The 23751-nt window shown below is 34.7% G+C and overlaps 3 protein-coding genes across 7 annotated transcripts; 2 read left to right on the top strand and 1 right to left on the bottom strand.

Moving 5' to 3' along the window:
• The first annotated feature begins 146 nt into the window (after positions 1-146).
• LOC105832072 lies at positions 147-14406 on the top strand. The gene is made up of 15 exons (XM_012672699.3): positions 147-2279; positions 2350-2485; positions 2627-2875; positions 3250-3968; positions 6465-6603; positions 7401-7628; positions 8566-8957; positions 9417-9843; positions 9971-10146; positions 10480-10618; positions 10875-11077; positions 11194-11341; positions 11579-11991; positions 12078-12267; positions 12805-14406. The coding sequence occupies exons 1-15, from the start codon at positions 2168-2170 to the stop codon at positions 13457-13459; spliced, it is 4326 nt and encodes a 1441-aa protein (XP_012528153.1). The 5' UTR covers positions 147-2167; the 3' UTR covers positions 13460-14406.
• Positions 14407-15073: 667 nt separating this feature from the next.
• LOC105832075 (pyridoxine-5'-phosphate oxidase) lies at positions 15074-18621 on the top strand. Of its 4 annotated transcripts, none has more exons than XM_012672706.3 (7): positions 15074-15318; positions 15429-15493; positions 16149-16305; positions 16559-16658; positions 16738-16791; positions 17606-17805; positions 18155-18621. In XM_012672706.3, exons 2-7 carry the CDS (start codon positions 15454-15456, stop codon positions 18318-18320), a joined length of 717 nt encoding a protein of 238 aa, XP_012528160.1. In that variant the 5' UTR covers positions 15074-15318; positions 15429-15453; the 3' UTR covers positions 18321-18621. The 4 variants fall into 4 exon arrangements, with proteins under 4 accessions (XP_012528160.1, XP_012528159.1, XP_028050276.1 ...); XM_012672705.3 differs by having other exon boundaries at positions 15075-15318; positions 15393-15493; XM_028194475.2 differs by having other exon boundaries at positions 15075-15493.
• On the bottom strand, positions 18318-20518 carry LOC105832074 (histidine protein methyltransferase 1 homolog). 2 transcript variants are annotated; one of them, XM_012672703.3, is made up of 6 exons: positions 19983-20518; positions 19579-19815; positions 19135-19295; positions 18833-19068; positions 18646-18761; positions 18318-18541 (listed from the first exon to the last, which is right to left on the bottom strand). In XM_012672703.3, exons 1-6 carry the CDS (start codon positions 20026-20028, stop codon positions 18501-18503), a joined length of 837 nt encoding a protein of 278 aa, XP_012528157.1. In that variant the 5' UTR covers positions 20029-20518; the 3' UTR covers positions 18318-18500. The 2 variants fall into 2 exon arrangements, with proteins under 2 accessions (XP_012528157.1, XP_012528156.1); XM_012672702.3 differs by having other exon boundaries at positions 19579-19818; positions 19983-20513.
• Between the last annotated feature and the right edge of the window lie 3233 nt (positions 20519-23751).

Genomic DNA, 23751 nt, shown 5'->3' with positions numbered 1-23751 from the left:
AAAAACATTTCTAATTAATACACGGAGAAAAAAAGTTGTTAATTTGACTAAATTTTTTAACTTGATTAAATTTCTTCAATTCAAGTATTTATCTATTTCAATGAAATATATAAATACTTAAATTGAAGTTCAAATATTTTATGTATTTAATTCATAAAAGCATTAAATGCACAAATACTAAAACTGAAAAAATTTAATCAAGTTGAAAATATAGTCTAATTAACAACATTTATTTCTCAGTGTATTGAATCACCAAATTACATTATTGCAAATAGCTATATTAATTACCGAACGGTAAATTTTTTTGACCAATTATACTCTTTTCGAATAGATAGATAAATCATCATGCCGAATACAGAACCGGAAAGATATGAGGATATGCGTACCGTTAAACTATAATTAACTATCCGTTCGTTTCTGAAATGTAGTGTAACTTTGAGATAGACATAATAATCGCGAAGACGTGATTACGCTTTCGCACGAGTAAAAGGAGTAGTAATTAGTCGAAAGTAATGCAGCGAGCAAAAGCGATGTTTTCTAATAACAGAGAGATCGATTAGCATACCGCGCGAGCATAATGGAGTTTTATTGTCGTTTAAGGACAATAGGCTATAAAACAGTAAGTAGAAGATTGACTAACCGCAATCGCGCCGCATCGACGTAACTGTAGATCGATTTTACGCAAAGGGAACCGGCGCGATTTTACACGCCCTTCTCGACACGCCCGCGACGCAAGAAAATTATACCCTTTGAGTTCTTGACACGTGCGCACGAGAGAACTTGAGTTCCGAGGTTTGCCAAACAAGAAGAATTTCATCTCGTCATGCCGTTGCAACAGATGCATTTTCACTTTCTTCCTGTTAACAATCGAGTTTCTCCGAGTGAGGTAATCGGAGCCCTTCGGTGAATGGAGTAGATCGCAACAGAGATTTCTTAAAAAATAAGAGAGCTGTTATCATAAAAACTAAACTCGTTAAAGAAAAAAAGATATTAAAAAAGCACACATTAAATAATTTTGGTATTAAGAATGTTTCTAACTAAATTTGTATGAAATACCGTGGATAATTTACGCGAATGCACGAGGAGTACACAATTCGATTCCGCAATACTACGAGCATCGTAATCTACTCCGTTCGCCGGTGCGTTAATTAAATGCAGGCGCGAAAACTGCATAGCGAAGGAAAAGAGGAGAGAGAGAGAGAGAGAGAGAAAGAGATTCGCATGCGCGCGGATTCTCAAAGGAGCGAGTACGAGCTCCTTTGAGCGTGCAAGCGTCACGCAAAGGAGCGAGTAGGAGAAGACAAAGGAGGAAGAGAAGAAAACGGCACAAGCGGAGGAGGCAGAAGAGACGATCATAATGCCGGCTCTGCTGTATAAGACAATGATACAGTTACACGGTGCTCTCAGTTGTGAGTCAATCGTAAGAAGCACGACACGAGGGGTTCCGTACGCGAAAGTATAATGAACCGTGGCAAGGACGACACGCTAATTACACTCGGACCGTTAATTAAAGGAACGGACGCTCGTTAATATTGCCGGAAGAAGCTAGAAGATAGACCATTCGTGCGGAGACCGGAGCGATCTTCACTTCGCCGTGGGATGTTGATCGATTCGGTGATCCAGTGAATACGAATCTCCCATAGTGATCTCCAAATCGATTTTTTACGTCGAAAGGTAGACAAATTTTCTCCACGACGAGGATTACTTTTGCGACTGCACGACGTGTACGCCGTTTTACGATTTTTTTTTCTTGAATTATACCGTCTGTAATGTCATTGGAAAGGCTTTGTTGACAATTAACGTCCGTAATCGCGGCGATCGCTCATCACGTATGCGTATCTTCCGTCGAATGGACGCTCTTTCAGGGACGTCTCGTGTGAATGAACCGTGATTCATAGATCGCGGACAGAATAGAACGCCAGATAACGGCTAGAAAGCAATAACTAAAGCGTTCACGTGTGTACTAATGAGGATTGGAAGAGTAAACCAAGATTAATTGAAACGTAAATATACTTCCTGTCACGTTTTTATTGAGAATAAATTAGGTGATCATAATAATGTAGAATAATGAGAATCATTTCTATGAAAACTGTGGAAACAGAAAGTTGCGTACATTATGTGAAAGTGAAGTGAGTATCCTCAAAATACGAAGACTTTATTAAAAGCAATGGGACATCAGCAGGGATTTCTCATTTTTATCATCTATTTCCTGCGAGCCTGTCGAGTATCGCACTCGATTGGTCTCACGATTGATAATCAACTTGTAATAATCGCGAATGGTAAGTGACAATGGTTGGTCACCAAACAATGCTGAATACAACAATTAAATGTAATAATTACATCATGCAGATTGCTACACGAGAATAGCCATCGGATTCAAATTACCGGACACGGATATCTTTTCCAACGTTGCGGTCGGTAGCATTTCGGAATGCGAGGACGAGTGCTCGAAAAGGAGAAATTCCTGCAATGCGTTTACTTTCGGGTAATAATAATGTTACTGCAATAAAAATTTACAATTACAATATACGAGAGAGAATATAAAGTGTGAAGATTATGTAATTTTTTGTTTTTATGTGATTAGTGATATGTAACTCTCTGAAATCGTCTTTGTGTATTGATTTAGGATTGGTATCAAGGGTAACGGAACATGTGCGTTGAGTGCGAACATACCTAAGCCTGAAGAACTACAAAGTCACGCCGATTACGATGTCTACGTGAGGAGTCAACGTTCGCCACACTGCGAGTCAGATCGACTTTACAAGATGGGAAGCGGTGGCATCGGACAAGAAAGAAGAAACGAAACGGTGCCGACCACGATATTCGGAAACGGCCTTTTGGGCCCGTCAATGCCAAGTTTCCTGTCACCTCCAAGGTATACGACTATCCGATTATTAATTTCAAAGGGGAACAATCTCGTCATTAGCACCTCCATTGTTTATTCTTATCTCAACTTCCCGTGAGATAGATAAAAGTATTTATGGCAGAAATATAGGAACGCTTATACGAAGACGCATATGTAAAAGTAGGAAAGTTTCGTATTCGTTAATGTTGTTTTGTAACAGGTTGTGTCAAAATACACATATCTACACTTTCAAAAAAATGTTTTTAATAACTGTCAAATATTATTTTAATCTCTAAATTAAATTATTTTATACTCGTGTTGTAAAAAATTAATTTGATTAAAAAAATACAATTTAAAAAAAAATACGAAACTGTTAATTATTATAATATTTTTAAAATTTGAAGAACCGTGGGGAAGATGCCTAACTTCAATGGCCTTTCATATCAAGGAGGATACGTGCCTTCTATCGACGACGAGCGGCGGATCATCGATATCGTTAGAAACAGAAATCCGATATCACCCACTAGCAACCCTTTCGAAATTAACCACGCGAAAGTCGACTATAATGATTTATATTTACACTCAAAGCCGACCTTTGGTCAAAAAACTCATCCACAATCGAAGTACGGTCGTCCAAATTTTGGCCCGTCCTTTCAAAATCCCTTCACCGGTATCAATCACTTGAACTTTGAATCAAATTTAGATAACGATCTTCATTCATACAAGGCTCTCACCGTTCATAACGGACCCTTCGATATTTTCTCGAGACCTATTTTCATTTACGATGGGGGCTCCAAAAATAGATCTCCGACGGATTTCGGATTTTGGAATAATTACGATTCAACGAAGCATCGCATCACGAATCATTTTGATAAACATCAAGAATTTCTGAATAACGTGTACAAAAGTCAAGGGATTATCACGAAGCCGAAACAGAACGAGTTAGTCGCAGGACATGACAATTTTCGCAAAAGCTCTCGTCCTACTATCAATTCTTATGGCTTTGAGACCAAGGAGGCAAAGATCTCGAACGGAGGATTCAAGGATACTTCCAACCTCTGGAATCCAGGACTGTTAACGATGTTCAGTGAATTCGGCGCAAGGATTCCCGAAAAATCGAAATGTGAGTACTTTAATTCAATTTCGCTGATGACCTATCGCGTTTCTCTGCTAACGTTTTCCTTGCACGTAATCCGCGCGCGTATAATGCGTAAGCTTTCGGCACGTAAGTCTAGCACCTCGAGAAACGGAAACGCGAATCTCTGTCTTTAACGAGGCATACACGAAAGACCGGAGACACAAATCTTCGGACACTTGTTGCTGCAGTTACGTCGCATATGTGAGGCGCAACCTCAATTTTTCTATGCAGCAATCGCACGATTGCATTATGCTCGCGTCGTGTTCCACAGGGTGATTATCACTCTCTCACATAAAACGACATTGTTCTGTTACATTTATTCACACTATTCGGACATAGAATGAAATACATTCATTTCCTATTAAATTACAAATATAACATCATATTCAAATTATCTAATTATTTAAATAATTTTCATGTTATTTTATATTAAATGAAAAAATACATATTTTTAATAGATTAATTATATATATATATTTTTTTTTTGCCGCGATTTGTGAGGCTAGAAGTCAGAGATGACAGAAAATGCTGCCGCACGGTACATTATTTTACATCGTTAATTAATTATCCTACACCATCAACTGGCTTAATTCAACGATTGCAGCCAACTGCCAGGGTTTATCGAGCCGCGTTCATCTACAAACTGCCGATTGACAAATGGCAACGGCATTGACACGGATTTTAAACTGTATGCGAATTAGCTCGCTACATTCCGTTGATTTCCGGCATTAGCCGCTCTTATCGCACAGTTCATGCGCATCTTCTTGCCTATCGAGTCACTTGGCATAACTAAATAATTCGATATGTTTCTCGGAGATTTGTAAATAATAAATATTTTAATAAAAGTGAAAATACATAATATCTACTCAGTTATATAATAATTACAAGAAGTATATGTCTTCAGAGCATCTAGGAACAATAATTTCCTTTACGCGAAATTGTTTGCCGTCCGAGCAACGACCGGCTAAGAAAACCCGATGACTTTTCGCGATTGTGCCACTGCAGTGCATGACAGGTTGCACAAGGGAGAGATATAAATGCCGAGACACTACAGGACGCTCGGCTTCCGGTTCGCGTGATCTGACGAGCATAAAACGCTTTTACTTTCGACAGCTAATCCCTTATTCCTGCCTGCGCTTCGAATTAAATTGCGCGTAGCCTGTCCGCCGTTTTGATCAGGAATTGTTGCAATCGATAGGGCACGCCGGATGCGAGACGATTTATAAAATTTCGTCATCGAATTGCTTCTCGAGCAATCTTGAAATTCGAATTATAACAGTCACACGAAGATCGTAATAATTATTAAGCCTAGCTGACTCAAATCGCGGAAGTATGGCTTTACTAAAATTATGGTGCGACATTAAAAGCCAGGCTGGCTGAAATAATTGAGGTAATTGTGACCCTGACGAATATCTTGGAGGACACGCGATAGCATATCCCTTCTAAAATGATGTCACTCCTCTTTGCTGTGCTCCTTGGCACAAAAGTTCTTTTTAACGACGGAAAAATGCAAATGGTTCCGGCAGTTGGTTTCTAGGTAGAGATCTTACGGTGAATAAGTAATAATCTCGTATATATCTCGGTCAAAAATACAAAAAAAGTTATTAGTAAACGAGTTGAATGACAAATATAATAAGTTCTTGGTAAAAATGTTACATATTGATTAAAACACGAGGAAACAATGCCGATTTCAATAAAACAAGCCGAACAGCGCTATAAAGATGGACTCTTGCAGCGTCATGTCTCAATTAAGGTTTACATCCTGCAATTATTCAAAACGACGAACGACTCGTGAATCAATTGCACAAAATACCAAATGATGATGCTCGGCCAGAGAATGAAACGCTCGCGTGTCCATGAGCAAAGAAAAATAATAGTAAGTGGAATCATTAATGATCATGTAACGCTGAGACCCCTCCCCCGACGTGTGAGCAGTTCCTCCCACTATCCTCGCGGAAACGTTCACTTTTCTATAAAACGACGCGAGCCCGTAATTTCTCCGCTACTTACTTTTTGCGTGATTTTCAGTTCGCGCCATTTTTTGCGCGAATACATCCGCGAGTGCGGCTAATCGGGGGGTGGTTTAAATCGGGGTGAAAATTCTCTCGAGAGACCAAAATGGCTACGTTTCGCTGCGGCTCACGGTATATCGCGAGAACAAATCGCGGCTCGAAGGAAAACTCGGAACGCTGAGGCAAGAATTGTCTTGCATACGTTCGCGTCGTGTCTCTTGCGCGATCTCGATTCGGATGGTACGTTCACTCCGCTAAACTGAGTCGTTGATCGAACGTGGGAATCATGTCGATACGTCGACGGTGGTTGTGGACCTTTGTGTTAGCCGTGATTGTCCGACGGGCCACTTCGAGCTCGATAGTTATAGTAGACGACGAGTGTTCGCGTAAGTCGCGCGGCAAAAAAAACCGTAAAGACGATTGTAAAAAGTGCGAAATTAAAATTTCTTTTTCTTTTTCCTTGCTACAGCGTGCTACAGAAGACTGCTATCCGGCAAGAAAAGCTTGGATCTGCATGTCAGACGTGCCATCGAATGCGAAAGGATCGAGGACTGTCATCGCGCTTGCGACTACGAGAAGCTCTTCACTTGTGAGGGCTTCAATTATAGGTAATTTCCTAAGTATTTCAATTAAAGACATATTTGGAAAATTAGATTCATTTATATCGCTCATTTCCTACAACATAACTAAAAACACAGCTTTCCAATTTGTGTATATTGAATCGTTAATATCGTTTTTAAATGTGATTTTTTTATGTGATCTACTAATTACAGCAATAAAGGAATTATTAACTTTTCAGTGGAATTCTTTTTTTTTTTGCAGAAATGACAATTTTTTAAATTATAGTATTGTTGTGCAAATGAGCAATATAATTCTGAATTCTAAACATCTAAAATCTATCACACATTGAAATTAACTCCAAACACAGTTGTAAACACAGTCAGGCTTTGAAACAAAACTTCCTCAATGAAGTTAGTTTTAGTCCCTACGGCTTTTAATTAGATGTCCATATATTTCGATAAAATTCTCGCAAAATAGCCAAAAAATAATTCACGTAACAGTTGAACGTGATTATTCACGCTTGGAATCATTCCACGATTTTACGCGTTTCTACATACACGTGCGTATATATGTAGGGTACGTATTATCAGATGCACACGCAAAATACAGTATGTACATATGCATGACCCACCGTGCGATTGCATCACGGACAATTTGATCGCACCACAATTTGTGACACGCTTCTCCGTCGAGGAGAACTATCACGCACGCGCGTCGAGAAAGTTACTATTGTTTTCCAACATCCAATTAATACATTTAATATACGATAAAACATTAATAACAAATAATTGAAATTGACGACGAATTTATTTATCACTGAGTAATCGTGATTTTGTCGAAAAAGACGCATTGGACATGGAGCGAGAGGAATGTGTGAGATGACATCGGTACCTTATTCTCGTATGGATTTCCATCGGGACTTTATGTCGGATCCTCAGTGTGATTATTATGAGAAGGATCCAAATTGTGTGATAAATACGCCTGAAACGCGGCCACCCTGGTGGAACCAACCGTCCAGACCTGGTCAAACTTATGGTCCACCTTACTCTCCCAATGAAAAACCAGATACAAGGTACAATGATTAAGAATTCATGGATAACACTAAAAAACTATTACATATTATAAGGTTAGTTAAGTTAACATTATTTTTTAACTAAATTAATTTGAATTTGATGAATTATAAAATGTTAAAATAACAAATATTGAATGAAAAAGTTAATAAGTCAAAAATTTGTGTTTAAAAAATAAGTATTAGTAATTTAAAAAATGTACTTATTTAAAATTATTTAAATTTAATTAAATTTAATTATTAACTTTTCAACTTTATTATTAAATTTTTTATTTAAACTAGTTACTATTTAATTCAGTATATTATATTTCTTTAAAATATAGTTATATATAAATCTTAAAATAATTTTGTTGTAATTATATGTATATGTAATTATTAAAAACAATAATTATATTTTTCAAGGATTATTTGTACAGAGAGAATTTTTTATGACAAAATATATAGAAAGAACAATTGTGCTAGAATCTAAAGAATCTAAAAAATTAGCTAGTTATAAATCTGAAAAGAATTTTATTAGATCAGTAAAATAATTATGAAGGACGTTTAAACGTGATGAACAATGCAGAAAAAGTTTCGACATTCAAGCAAACAATTTGAGTCCTATATAATTGTTGTGATATAATTTAACACAATTATTTTCATTTATATCCAGTTAATTTTTTCTTAGCAAAGATATTCTAGCAAAAAGAATCCTTTCTCTATTTAAATAATCCTTGAGAAATCCCATTATTGCTGTCTATAAATTTATTTTTATGGAAGAAAATTTATTTTTATGACAATTTACAAAAAAAAACGAAGGATGCGTATTTCTCGGAAACAATTCAACAAATTGTTTTCGTTTAACCAATCGCTCAAGCGTGAATTTAATGCACTTCCTTTGTTTACTCATCGTTCTGACGAAATAAATTTCGCTTCTAATTTAAACAAAATTTGACGCAAGACCCTATGCTCTGGATCGACGACCCTTGAACGAAGTGCCACGACCTTTGGATTACGATCGTCGCCCCTTGAAGGAAATTCCGCGACCGTTTGATTTCGATCGGCGTCCTACGAACGAAATACCATCACGGCCTCTGGATTACGCACCTAGACCTGCGGAACACGATCGACGACCACCGGTTGGTTACGGATATCCTCAACATGGACTGTATGACGATACGTTTGGTCGAAGGGATTATCCCAATTCAGTACGGGGTGGATACCCGATGACGAGACCAGAAGATCGATTTGCCTACAGCGGCCGATTTCCATCTAGACGACCTATCAACGATGACTTTTATAACAGAAACTCGTGGACGGAATATCCGAATAGAAGGAACGATTATGATATAGGTAATATTTTAAACATTTAATCTCGCTGTTCTATCTGAATTTCCTATCGCATACCGTGGATCAATATGATCAAAACGCTCTAAAGTAAAAAAAAGTTACAGAAAAGAGATCTTACATTAACAGGCAAAGTGTCGTCAAATGCAAGAGAAAGAATTTTGAAATAAAATATTAGTAAGTAAATAAAATACATTTTAGGTTAAATAGATCTAAACAGAATGATAGGGTTAAACATAGACCTAAGATGATGCCTCATTTTTTTTACAAAGAATTCTTGGTACATACAACGTGTAAAGCTAAATTCAGATCAAATATGTACACGAATGCGAAAAACAAATAAACAACTTCGATGAGCACTCGCGGCGCATTTTCTAAAATAAATTGCTCATTAGTGTTGTTCGCGCTTGTTTATTTTAAACCGGATTTATTGTTTATGCATTTTTCGTTATACATTTTTCGCAGGTACAAACGAAATTGGCTCATATTTGCCGGACCATCGAAAAGATCCAACTCGCGACTGGGGTTCTTACGGAACCGTTTACGGCGGCTCTTACGGCTACAACACGAATTATGTAGGAAAGTTTGACATACCGAAGTACTATCCGAAATCGCAGCCTAAACCACTGCATCCCTATGAGAGTGACCAATTCTATGGCGAGTTTTACAATTACGGTGGCGCATTTGGATATGGCGACAATTACATGCCGGCTGATCAGGATTCGCTTTACGGCGGAAGCGGAAAAACTGAGGAGTGCTCCGTCCGAGCCGGTGCGGGATTCAGGCTCAGCAGAGGGGTCGTTCGGAAGACATACCTAACGCCAAATCTGGATCAGTGCGAGAGCCTGTGCATTAACGAGAAGAGCTATACCTGCATGAGTTTTAGCTACAGGTACATTTTAATAACCCATAGTAAAAAAAAAATGTAATACGACTATTTTCAGTAATATGACGAAATTTAGCATTGATTTAATTTACTATTTAATTTTTGTATAATGTGATATTATATAATTGGACAGATACAACGTAGCACCCACGGACCCTACGGACAATTGTCTTCTTAGCGACGTCTCGTACAAGGATCTCAACTTTTACGTTGATCTCGAGCCAGATCGTGATTACGATATTTACGCCATGATCGCCAACTCGAGAACATGCGGCACGAGGAGAGAACCGAGTTCGCATCCTCCAGATGGTATACAATTTGATTGAAGTAACTTTACCACGAATTATTCTTTTAATATAAATGCATTTCGTAACTATTATTTTTATATATTATTTCGATTCTTAAATTTTACTTGGAGAAGTTTATTTCTAAATTTTATTTTAAATGACATTATCTTTCAAATAATGCAACTTGCATTGCACTACTGCCCCGATTGCATTACTACATGTTATGCGTTCCGCTTTGTGTTTCCGGTAACAACTAAAATCGACAAACTGCAATAAATTGCATGTTTCTTTCTCTCTCTTCGTTTTATACTATTCACAAGAGTCACGAAGACTTTTTTAAATAAAACTTTTCTAGAATGTTTTTGGAGAGTCAGAAGCGGATTTGGAATGCCGACGGATGTCGTTAGAAAATCATCAACAGTCGACAATCTGGGAGAGTGTCAAGCAGAATGTATGACAACACAAGACTTTATGTGTAGAAGTTTTGCGTTCAAGTAAGTCTTTCATGTCAAAAACCAACGGCACACGATACTTGTTTTCATACTGGATTACTTGTTGAATGAAAATACTCTGTTCTGAAAAATTGCTGCATTTCTGAAAATGAATGAAAACGTACCAATCAGAACAGACTATTTCTGTCCAACAAACAATCCAGCACGAAAACAAGTGCCACTGGCTAAAGTTGACAGTAAGCTAAATTAAATGGATTTTTTGATAAAGTATCGTTTAATATATTACAAAATATTTCAGGTACGGACAATCGGAACAAGGACAATCGGATTTAACTAATTGTTACCTAAGCGATTGGCCGTCGCAAGATATCAACCCTACTAATATGCCGGACATGGACGGCGCGGAATTATACGAAAGAGGTAGCTTTGGCAGAGGATGCGAACCTTACGCTGTACCATTCTTTAATATGGGACGTTTCAATGGCAAACCAGGAAACGAAGGTAAGACATTGATTTAACGCATGCACGTTCATTATACCAATTATTTTATGTCGTTATTTGACAATTGAACATAATTGCAATCAAATAAATTTTTTTATTAATAAATCTTTTCACAGTATGCTATTCTGGATATACTAAGCCTTGTAAATTGACACCTTATGCTGTTCTCTTCGCAACGTATGTAAATTCAGAACAGGATTGTCGGCAAAAATGCTCGAGAATGAGAGAAACTGATTCCGTTCCTTGCATGTCCTACAGTTACAAGTAAGCAAATGCTAAAAAAAATTTGGGATGTTTTGAATTGAATAAATTAATATATCGACAATGTGCATGCTTATAATAGCCATTACAACATGTAATTCCTTAATTGAAATTTATTTTTAATCAAAATCAATAAAACAAATAAAACAATTTCTTTATTCTTTTATAGTACAATTCTTGAAATAATATTAATTAGCTTTAATTTTTATTAATTGGATGTTAACTTTGTTTAATCTCTAGGCTCACTACGCATGGCACACGAGAGAATTGTTTGCTCAGTGACGTACCTATAAGGGACTTGCGACCGGGTTTAGATTACATTTATGACAACGATCACGTTCTTTACGCGTGGAAGGATCTGGATCCTTATTGTATGGTCACTGGTTATCCGCTCAATGACGATCATGTGTTTGATAGACCACACCCGTTGAAGCCACAGTCTCCAGACTATTCGCAACCAGACTTTCCCGGCAGATACCCGAATAAGAGACCCGATATTTATATTGATCCAAGACCTTTCTTTACAAAACCGGGTATTGGAGTGAGACCATTTGATCCTGATAGACCTGATCCTAGCAAACCGTACTCTCCTGGTGGTTATGGATATGGTTATGGTGATAAATTCGGATATGGTGGATTCGGATCTTTTTATCGTGAGTAGATCTGACAATTACAAACTATTTATAATTATTCGCAAAATTTTGCCAAAAGTGATCTAATTAATTTTTTTCTAAATCAGCGGATGAATCGTCGACCTTCCAACATTACACGGTAAATGGTTACCCGTGTAAGAAAGGTACAAAATGCGAAAAAAATAAAATTGCTGGATTTTGGGCGTGTGAGACCGAAGGAGGCGAATTCGACAGCTGGGATTATTGCTGTGCGCCGACTCAGCATTGCGGCTATTCACAAGGATATCATTATCCATGGTATATTATTATTATATGATATATCATAGCGTTAGAAATGTACAAAATATTCGAATCTAAATTATTCGAATACTTCGAATCTAAGAAGTTCTAATATAAATCATATATAGATTAATCTTATAAAATTATATTTAAAGTTACTTTTTTATATGTAATAATCAATTGTTTTTTTAATATATAGAAATCTGCTTTAATACTATTTATGTATTAATATTCAATTTCAATAATAATTATATTGTTAATTAAAAATAATGTTAAGGAAAGTTATTAAACGTTATATTACGAATCGATTCGATTAAATTTGAATTCGAACAAAGAAATAAAGTTCGATTCGGTATGAAAAAATTTTAATTCGCACGTCATATGCAACATCTCTAGAATACTTTTGCTTTTCTGTTGACTCCATTTTCACTCCAGCTTTTACATCCAGCTTTATTTCACGGTGACAGTCTTTATGTTAAACATGATAAAGAAAAGATTTTTTTATCAAAATAAGTGTAAATGAAGAAATCAGCGTTAAATATAAATCAATTTCAGGTGCTACGTGGGATTGTCGGAAGATCAATGGCGTCCTTGCAGCGAAAAGTATTATCCCTATCTCCCAAGTCCACGACCGAACCACCCGATGATTAGCAGTGAGGATCGCTACGATCGTCCCAATCAACCGTATGATGCTGGTTACTACGGTAGACACTGGCCGATCACGTATCTGCATCGGAAACCACCGCCGAACTGCACGGACTCGATCGCGTCCGCCGACAACAGCGGAAATCGTCGTTTGAACGAAACAATCTCGACTACAATCGAAACACCAAGAAGCACTACCGCAGTTATCAAGAATAACGAAAATAGTACCACGATCGCGAACAAAACGCGCCGGCGACGGTTACGAGTGCGCACAGCCAATGACACGCAAAATGATCGTAACGCGATCTTCTCGCAAAAGATCGGGTCACAGATCATTGCAAATGATGCGACGCAAGTTCATGATAAACAGACGAATCGAGATCGCACTGGGAAAATCGAGCGAGTTTCAAGACCGACGAACACCGTGCTTCCCACAAAAACCGTTGCGTTTGTGACGACGAACTACGTCGACGACGCGCATTTTGAAGACGCGAAAAGTAGCGACGGAATGATCAAAGTGCCTCTGATCGCGTCAAATAATTCACTGCCAGCAGCGGGAGCTTAACTATACGTGGCGAACTTGAGCGCTCCGCCATAGTCCCGCTATCAGAGAAGCGGTAGGCTTCAATATCGGGACGATACTATGTAAAAGTCAAAATTTTAATGAGATAAGTCATGAGAAACAGTTTAAGATAACTAAAATATAATATTATGTTATGTTTATTTAAGGAATATGAAAGTTATATTTAAAATTGAGTTAATTAATGATAATTAGTTTTGTAAATATACAGATATATATATATATGAAGATTCTGAAAATACAAATATAAAATTGATTTTTGCTTCACGCAACAAAAACGTCGATATCCGTATTATTACACTTAAAATTGAATGTCACTATTCAATAAGAGGCAATCAAAGAGAAAATTATCTTGCTTGTAATTATACCGCAATTCGGTGCAATGTATAGCACAATGTACAATCAAATACTGCCGCAAAAAATGTTTTTAACGTTTTTTTTTAAATTGTTTTATGCATATTATTTCGCAAAACGCGTGACTGCGCCTCACTGTTCGCAAATAAAAATGATAATTTAAATGCTTTCTTATTTTTGCGTTTTTAAACTATGGACCAGGCTATACCTATGGACCCTAAGGGCTGATTCTTCCAACTTCTTGGTAAACTTGTTGAATAAAGCTTTCCAATAAATTGAAACAAATCTTAATGAATGTGTAGACATTTATCTAGATGTAGATAATTTACGACATAGTTTATCAGGAGATGGAACAACCGCCCTATATTGTATTTAGCCATATTTATCTATTGAATAAGATAGTTTAATGTATAGTTTATTCGAAGGAGATATAACGAGCCTTATGTATCTCAATTGTAAAACTATCTGAACAACATTCCTATCGTAATTTAATTCATAATTGTAATTAACTTCAGTGCTTCATCGTTTGATAATTAATTGTAAAAAGATTTATATAATAAAGATTTATTATTATATCATATTGTTTTCCCAATAGTCAATAATACTTTTAGAATTAAAACATTCTTAAAAAAATTGTCACTGCAATGACAGTATAATTACAAATTTTGCCAACATATAACGAGCCTGCGTTTTATTTGCGCCACCTAATGGGAGAATGGGAAAGACAATTTCAATGACGACTTGGACTTATGAGATGTTATTTTGAGACTTCGAACCTTTTACTTGTTTTTTACTTGCCAATCACAAACATTCCCCAAAAAACGTCAAGATCTTGTGAATATCTAAAAAATATCTTATTAAAGATATCTTCAAGAAATTTTCTAGAGGATGTATCTAAAAGATATTTTAAAAGATATTTTTAAAATATTTGTCATAAAATGTATATTAGATTTCTAAAAGACATTTTTAAAAGATCCTCATACATACATATCCTGATATCTCAAAATAATAGATAAGATATTTTTTAGATCACTAGAATGTATATCTTTCTTTTCTAAAAAAATTGTGTATGTCTTTATACTTTAAAAAATTTTAGAAAATATATTATGATATTCTTTAGCGATTTCTCTTGATTTATAATTTTTAGCAACTTGAATACAAGATGTAAAAAATCTGGTCTACGAAATATTTCAAACAGCTTTATTTATCGTTAAGTAATTCTTCACATGATAATGAGGATAATTTCCTGACATTATCAGACAACAGCTTACGACATCAAGATAACATTGACGTTGCCGCTTCCTTTTCTCCGTATCGACTCGATGCATTTCATGCATGCGCGTTTTGCGCCAGTCGCTCTCCACTCTTCGTTCGTGCCATTTGCTATAAGTCGGCCAACTAGTCCAAGCACAAGCACTCCAAGCAGTCGGACGCACGATCGTGTAACGCCATGTCACTCCGAAATGAGGATTATACCGTTGACATAGGAGGTAAATCAATAACCGTCGCGCAGAGCTCAGTTTTGTATAATAATGTGTAATATATTTGTTTCTGCCTTATGTAGAAAATATAAAATTTTTGATGGTTTAATAATTTCAAGTATATTTACACGATCGTGTAACGCCATGTCATTCCGGAATGAGGATTATACCGTTGACATAGGAGGTAAATCAATAACCGCCACGCAGAGCTCAGTTTTGTATAATAATGTGTAATCAGTATAATATATTTGTTTCTGCCTTACGTAGAAAATATATAACTTTTGATGGTTTAATAATTTCAAGCATATTTACACAATTGTGTAATTATATTCAATAACGAATTTTTTAAATAAACTTTCTCGAAAGTGAAACCTTGCGCATAAAAAATTTTGTGTACATTTTCAATTTAGTTCTTCAACCGTTTTCTAAACATATGTATCTTTTCTTAATATCGTCTTATTATTAAAACAATCAAAGTAAAGTAAAATTGTTCTTATATTTTAATATAAATATTTATTTATCAATGACTTGACTTATTATTCTCTATTATTAAAATTTTTGCAAGATTATTTCTTTCTTTCTTGTTATGTTATTATTTATTACGGAATTTAGCGTTTTAATTAATAATCAACTGCGCGCGCGCGTGTGTGTGTGTATGTGTCTGTGTTTGTGTGTGAATAATAAAATCAAATAAAATACTATCAATAATTAATAATATAATACAATTGTTAATAAAATATAACAATCAAGAAATTATTTAAAAATGAAATAAAAAATTTTTGGGTTATTAAAAATTTAGTAAACTACAATCTCTAATTTTCATATTGCTTTTTCTACAGATATGCGAATAAAATATAAAGATGAAAATGAGGCATTCATGGAGGATCATTTAATTACCAAGGAGCCTATCGGACAGTTCAAAGCATGGTTCGAGGAGGTCTGCAATAGTCCACAAATTTTAGAACCTAACGCGGTGCTTCTCGCGACAGCAACAAGGTAACATTTCTTTAATTTAAAAAAAAAATTTCTAATATATTTCGTTTTACATAATAATATTATATAATAAATACACGCTTCACATATTATTGAGAAATAACAATAACGTTTGGAGAGAATTAGCATTGTTTTACCATTAATGGAAATATTTGTTGCAAGAAAAAAAAGAGTTTAACTCGTATGCTAATAGGTTGCAAGAAAATTGTGCAAATAATTGTTAATACACTCACGTTTTATGTGAAAATTATTTTAGAGACGGCGTACCGTCCTTGCGCGCGGTATTGTTAAAAGGTTTCAGCAAAGAAGGATTCAAGTTTTATACAAATTACGAGAGCAGAAAAGGCCGCGAACTAGTGAGTTTAAATCATATTTAATTGATATTTATGATACCAAAGAAATAAACAAATTCTATATTATTTGATTTATTTGCAGGCGGAAAATCCACACGTAGCGCTGACTTTTTATTGGGAATCTCTCAAACGAAGTGTATGACTTTTAAATTGTTCTTTTACATCAGATTTTATTTAAATTGCAAATTTTTTGCAATAGAACATTTTTACATTTTAACACTAGAACGACTACCATTTTGACTCCAATAATAGTTTATCTTTTTCAATAAAAAAAAAATTTTTTGTATTACAGAATAGTTTGAAAATATGCGAATATAGTATAAATAATTCTAATGATATAAATAATATAAATAATATAAAAAATTGAAAAAATAACAACAAAATAAAAAAAACGGCGAATATGAATCGAACGTAGTAGTGTGATACACCAAATTGAAAACATAGATTCTTCAAAAATCAAACCAGTATGTATTATACATACGTTTTGGGTCCTCCTTGATGCAATCTTCTTCAGAACAAAATTATATAAAAAAGATGTTCTGTGTTGCGGAATATTACTGATCCCGAGGTGGAACGCTCTCCTACCCTGGAGAGCGCAAATTATGCGGGCTGATAAAGTGGACATGAAGTGATAAAGTGGACACGGGATCAGCAATAATCAAAAGTAATCACGTAGACACATATGCCATAATATGTTTACAATAAATACAACACATACTAGTTTAAATTTTGAAGAATGTGTGTTTTGATTTTGACGCATCACCTATCGTTTGATCCATATTCGCCTTTTTATTCTGTTATTGTTATTTAACTATTTAATCCTATTATTTATTTGTTAAAATTTAAAAAAATTGAAATTAGTAGCGGAGCCAAAATGCCACCAATTCTAGTCTTAATCAATTCTTTTCTCAGAATCAATTTGTTTTATTTTTACTGTTGATTATTTTTAGGTACGTATCGAAGGCATCGCGAAGAAAACATCAGCGGAAGATTCAGATCATTACTTTCAAAGCCGGCCGTATGCAAATCAGATCGGGACTGCAGCCAGTAAGCAAAGTACCGTGGTAGATAGTAGAAAGACTCTCATTGCGAAAGCAAAGGAGCTAGTTGCGGAATTTCCAGAGAACCAAGTTAGAAGACCCGCCTGCTGGTAAGTATAACTTTATAATTAAAAATTTTGAAATTAGTTAATCGTGATTAAATTAGAGCATGCGCATGCGTCAATCATTGTCTGTTTTCTCAATTACTTATTTCGAATATAAATATTTTTTTCTGAAAAACACGTATAAAAGCACAAAAGACTGATAGACACGTGCAATGGCATGCTGCCAGATAGTTTAACTACTACACTGTCACTTCGTTTCGCAACACTTATAATATATTTATTATCTCCGACGGACGGTTAATAGTGCCTCGTGCATCTGCTACGTGTATAATTTCCAAATATAGATTATCGTTTATTTATAAAGATGTTCATTACATCAGATGCCCTATTTCAGGGGTGGTTTCCTCGTCGTGCCACATTCCGTGGAGTTTTGGCAGGGTCAGAGTGATCGTCTTCACGATAGAATTCGCTTTAGACGTCCAAAAACGAACGAAAATATAGACAATATTCTCGTCCACAAAGGAGAGGACGGATGGGTGTACGAGAGACTCTCGCCATAAAAAAAGCACATTTATTGATAAAAGAAAATAGAAAAATTAACAATTTTTGCGTATGTAAGAAGAGAATTTTTCAGCAAAAGAGCTGTCAGCAAGTGATTGCTGTGTGAACATTCCGAATCAATACCTTATAATAGTATTACGAAGACAATAATATTATACACCTTGTGATATTCTTGATTATTACGATTTCCTCGTAAGTTTGAGAATTTCTCTATTAACTCCTGAAATGTATATAATTATTATTGTTAAACCGGTGGAAAAGAAATATATTTAAAATTAAAAGTTTTGATAAAAACTGAAATTTTTAAATTAAATCATTAATCACCGTCTTGACTTCTCCACACCAACTCACTGTTGAAAAATCCGTCCTTCAAGATGAGATTCTCGAACTGTCTCATTCCACCACCCACGCCAAAATAGTATGTTTTCCCAGCGACAAATCTAATAGAAATCACCCGTTTCTAAACTAAAGTTTTGATATAAAAATGAGGCATCGGAGCGTGTATACTCACACAGCGCCATCAGGTTTTAGCTTTGACTTAAAAATCTCGTACAACTTTTTATGATTATTCGGGTTGTAGATCGTTTCGCTCGTGAAAATATAATCGTACTTTTTACTTTCGTCAAGTAATGTCGCGAAAGAAGACCAATCCCCGGCATAAAATTCGCACTTCGTCAGTGTAGTCATATGATCGTCAAAATTCAATATCACGTTCGGAATAGTTACGAATTTTAGCACTTCTGCGTTCTATAAAAATTAATTCGTTAACCACGACCCACTTCAATGCAATAACCACATACGAATCATACGAACGTAATCTTGGAAATGGACTATTGAACTTTTGCGAAGAGACAAAAGACCAATTAATCCCGCGCCGCATCCTAAATCCATGACCAGTTTGTCTTTCAATTCGATTTCCTTCTCCAGTATGTACTGACCCAAATCGAATGTACATTCCCAGATTTTTAACCCGCCTTAATTATACAATTAACATTTAATATATATTAATATATTAAACAATTATTATCAATTATATTAATATAATGATTGTTATATATTAAAAATAATTGCATATATTAATATAATTATAATATATTAAATATCAAATATAAAATATAAAATTATACAATATTCAATATGTAATTCGTAATTAATTTTTAAGGCGTATATTAATAAAAATTCACGGATTCAAATAAAATTTAAATTGTCAATAAACCTTAAGAAAACTTTAAACAAATTCTAATTTATAAAAATCACCTTCGTATTTTGCTGGAATGAGATCGGAATGTTTCGACTCAGCCTCAACAATTATCTTGCAATTTTGATCAGTTAAATTCTGCGTTATTTTATCAGAGCGGATTAATTTTAAATTATAACCAGGAAACACTTTAGTCTCTGTATAATAATCAGTCTCATATTTTGCTCCAATTTGTTCGGTCGTTATTTCGAGTTTAAAGGCGGAAATCCATTCTAATCTATCCTTTTGCTCACTATCTTCTAAAATTATTTAAATACATAATTCCTTTATGTAAGTACATTTCGTGAAAATTGAATAATGCAATTTGAATATTCGCGGGAAAATAGTTCAATATTGCCCTAACCTCAAATTACAAACACAAGCAGATGTGTCTTTAAACTTATCACAATGTGGTTAGCCATACCTTCAACAGTATCGTTCGCACTTTCGGCAAATCCAAATTTGAACATTTTTAACTAAGTTTGAATTGTAAAATTAAAAAGCTACACGTCTGATAAAATTTAAAGAAAGTATCGGAATATGTAGAGAGAAGCTAAAGGTAGGATTCACACAGTTCACACTGCGTTCGACAGTCGACGTATGACAATCTGATATCCAATAGGAGATAGGATTTCTGAAGAGCAATACTTTTGTCTGTAGAAAACGTTCTTCTATTGGAGGATAGCAAACAAAAATGCTGATCATATTAACTGTACTAATTCAGAGTTTGTTTTTTTCTTTCTAATGTGGGAGCATGTGAAAAGAGAAAGATACACTCTGAATTAGTGCAATTAGGCTGCGTTCGGAAAGGTCACCCGAGTGCTCTTGGGTATCATTCTATTCTTGTCTCACATTCAACGAACAATTATAGAATGATACTCGAGACATCGACATAAAGCATGGACTGCGCATTCCCTGCAAAAAGCCCTTGAAAAGTATCCGGCAGACACTTAGAAAGACAAAGAGGAGACGTGATCTGAGTCAGTTTCTTTTTCTGTCTAGCGCTCACACTATGCTACTGGTTAGCAGAGACAGCGCTTGACCAGTTGTCTCCCTCTTTTGGTCGGACATGTCTCTGCCATTGCGCAGTCCATGCTTTAGGCCAGATCTACAATAGGTGTAGTAAGTCTTAAGTCCTAAGGAATTAACCAATTATATTCGTTTATTCTTTTCACATTCAATTATAATTGGTCAGTTTCTTATAGCATAAGGCTTACTGCACCTATTGTAGATCCGGGCTTATGTCGATGACTCGGAGCACTCAGATGATGTTACCAAACGCAGCCTTAGGCTTTCGTTTCAACGCATGATGCGCATAATGCATTGTTCATCCTTGTTTAACGTTTGACAAACAACAAGGATGAACGATGCATCATGCATTCATGCGTATCATGCGTGAAACGGAACGCACCCTTAAGCCGGATCTACAATAGGTGTAGTAAGCCTTATGCCATAAGAAACTGACCAATCATAATTGAATATGAAAAGAATAATCGAATATAATTGGTTAATTCTTTATGGCATAAGGCTTACTACACGTATTGTAGATCCGGTCTTAAGGCTATCACACACAAAATGACATAAGCTGCATAAGCATAGCATAAGACCGTTGAACCAATCAGTTCCCAACATAAAGTCGCCATATTGATATACATAAGATGCTTATTGGCCTAGAGCTCTTATGCTATGCATATGCAGGTTATGCCATTTCGTGTGTGATGGCCCTTAGGGCTGCCACACAGAAACTTCTGTATAATACAAAATGCATAATGCATAAGAGAATTAACCAATCAGAAGTCTTTATTTTTATCCTGGGGAAGGAAATAGACAACTCTGATTGATTGATTCTCTTGTGCGTCATGCACTATGCATTATATCCCCGCTAAAGTCTGTGCGGGGACTCTATGGCCCAGGCATTTCTATAGTCGAGTGTAAATCGAATGTCGAATAAAATGTAAATCCTGCATTATATGTTTTGGAGCGCCTCTATGTTTATAAAATGTAGATATTAAATTAGGTAGCCAATATCGATGAAATCTGTAGATAATATCCATGTTTTGTGATTGTCTTTGATGCTATAACTTTTAGGAGTAGTGTTATGCTATAAATTTCAAAATTAAGTAATCTAAGATGATTTACATATTGTTTACGTTATATTTACACGAATCTTTTTCAAGTAGACAATACAAACAATGTAAATTATTTAGATATAAATTGAATAACAAATATGGAAAAAAATTATGTTATAAGATTGTTAATATGTCTGACTATAATACTAATAAAAAATAAAAATACATAATATTAAAAATAAAAAATCTTCCTGATTTTGGATCGCGATCGCAACTAATTAATCATAACAAGTAAGTTGGCATACGCAAATTTATAGAATAGAGGTATGTAAAAGTAAATGGGTGGGTAAGAGAGAAAATTTGATAAAAGTACAAATAGATAAAATGAAATACATAAAAATAGATACGGATAGAGAAAAATACGAATATAGCTGGAAACATGCAGGAATGATTATAATTTAAAAATATAATAAAAATTTTCGAGAAAAAGAGGATTTTAAAGATATTTTTAAAGTCTAAAACATCGATATCTAGCTAGTAATTGTATTGTAAAATTAACAAAATTGTTAACGCGCAGTTTATATGAGTTACGAATATTAATTTATAATAGAAAAATTATATTCAGCATCAAGATCTGCTATAGACCGAATAAGCAACCTTAACTTAAATTTAAAACTTTTATTGGTCGAATAGTTATCTTACTATTATTGTAAAAAGTATAGTGTTAATTTTATATAAAACAATCATGTAATAAATTAAAATTATGTGATATGCTAATGCCGGATATATTTATACGAAATCGGCAGAACACGTACAATGATACAAAATTTGCTAAATTAGCCTGTTTAATAAGTTTTTGCTGTTTTTATAGTTTTTAAGTTTCCCAGCAGTTTTTATTCTTTGTTCATATAATTTTGCTTTTCAAATACTTCATTTAAGAATAGTTTAATTTTAAACAAAATATAAGTTTCAACATAACTATGATAATAAGTCAGAAAACTGCTGGATTATTTTTCAAATTCAATTTACTTTGAAAATTACAATATCTGGGGTGCGTTCGGGGAGACACTATTAGCGCTACCAGCATCAGTCCATCTTCATTACTCATTAAAAGTAGAACAAGGATAAACTGATGCTGATAGTGCTAATAGCGTCTCCCCGAACGCACCCCTGGTGTACAGTTATGCAATTTCTAAAGAAGTATTATGTAATTTAAAAACCTAAGTGTACAATGCATATTTAATAGGAATATCAATATACGTGTGTGAAGTTAGCATCTCAAAGTTTAGCATCTCATAAAAATACTGTAGAATTACTTGCATCCAGCATAGTTCTACAGTTCTTTTGATAGGTTTCAACAATAGTTCCGTTGAATTACGTATTTTAATTAAATTTTTATAAATGAGATGCTAATTTCCAAAATCACATAATAGCATCTCACCGTATTTCGAATATACGACCACAGAGACGACTAAATCTATAGAGTTCTATCGTTTAAAGACATCCTGTCAGTAGTTCTGATGATTAAATTAATCTAAAAAAATTTTTTGTTACAAAACATACGTATATATGCGTATACGTTTGCGCACGTGGATTTGGTGTAACTGGCATCTCAGATAGACAAAATTAATTAATTTAAAAAATTTAGAAAGTATTTTTCAACAACTATCTTAATGGAAAACTTGTATTTATAGGTCTAGACATAAGATGCTGGTCGAATATCGACAGTTCTATTTATTTTAACGCAGTTCTCATATAGTTCCGGACGCGTACAATAATTTTCTAAAAAGTTCCGGTGATATAAATAATTAAAACATTTGTTAAACATTTATTTTGCCCTCAAAATTCAAATTTTCCTCTAAACGATAGAACTCTATAGATTTAGTCTTCTCTGTGGTCGTATATTCGAAATACGGTGAGATGCTATTATGTGATTTTGGAAATTAGCATCTCATTTATAAAAATTTAATTAAAATAGGTAATTCAACGGAACTATTGTTGAAACCTATCAAGAACTCTAGAACTATGCTGGATGCAAGTAATTCTGCAGTATTTTTATGAGATGCTAAACTTTGAAATGCTAACTTCACACACGTTATCAATATTATTTTACAATAACTTAAA

The sequence above is a fragment of the Monomorium pharaonis genome, chromosome 2, assembly GCF_013373865.1.
Source record: "Monomorium pharaonis isolate MP-MQ-018 chromosome 2, ASM1337386v2, whole genome shotgun sequence".
Classification (NCBI taxonomy): Eukaryota; Metazoa; Arthropoda; class Insecta; order Hymenoptera; family Formicidae; genus Monomorium; species Monomorium pharaonis.
This window is presented reverse-complemented; position numbering and strand designations above follow the sequence as displayed.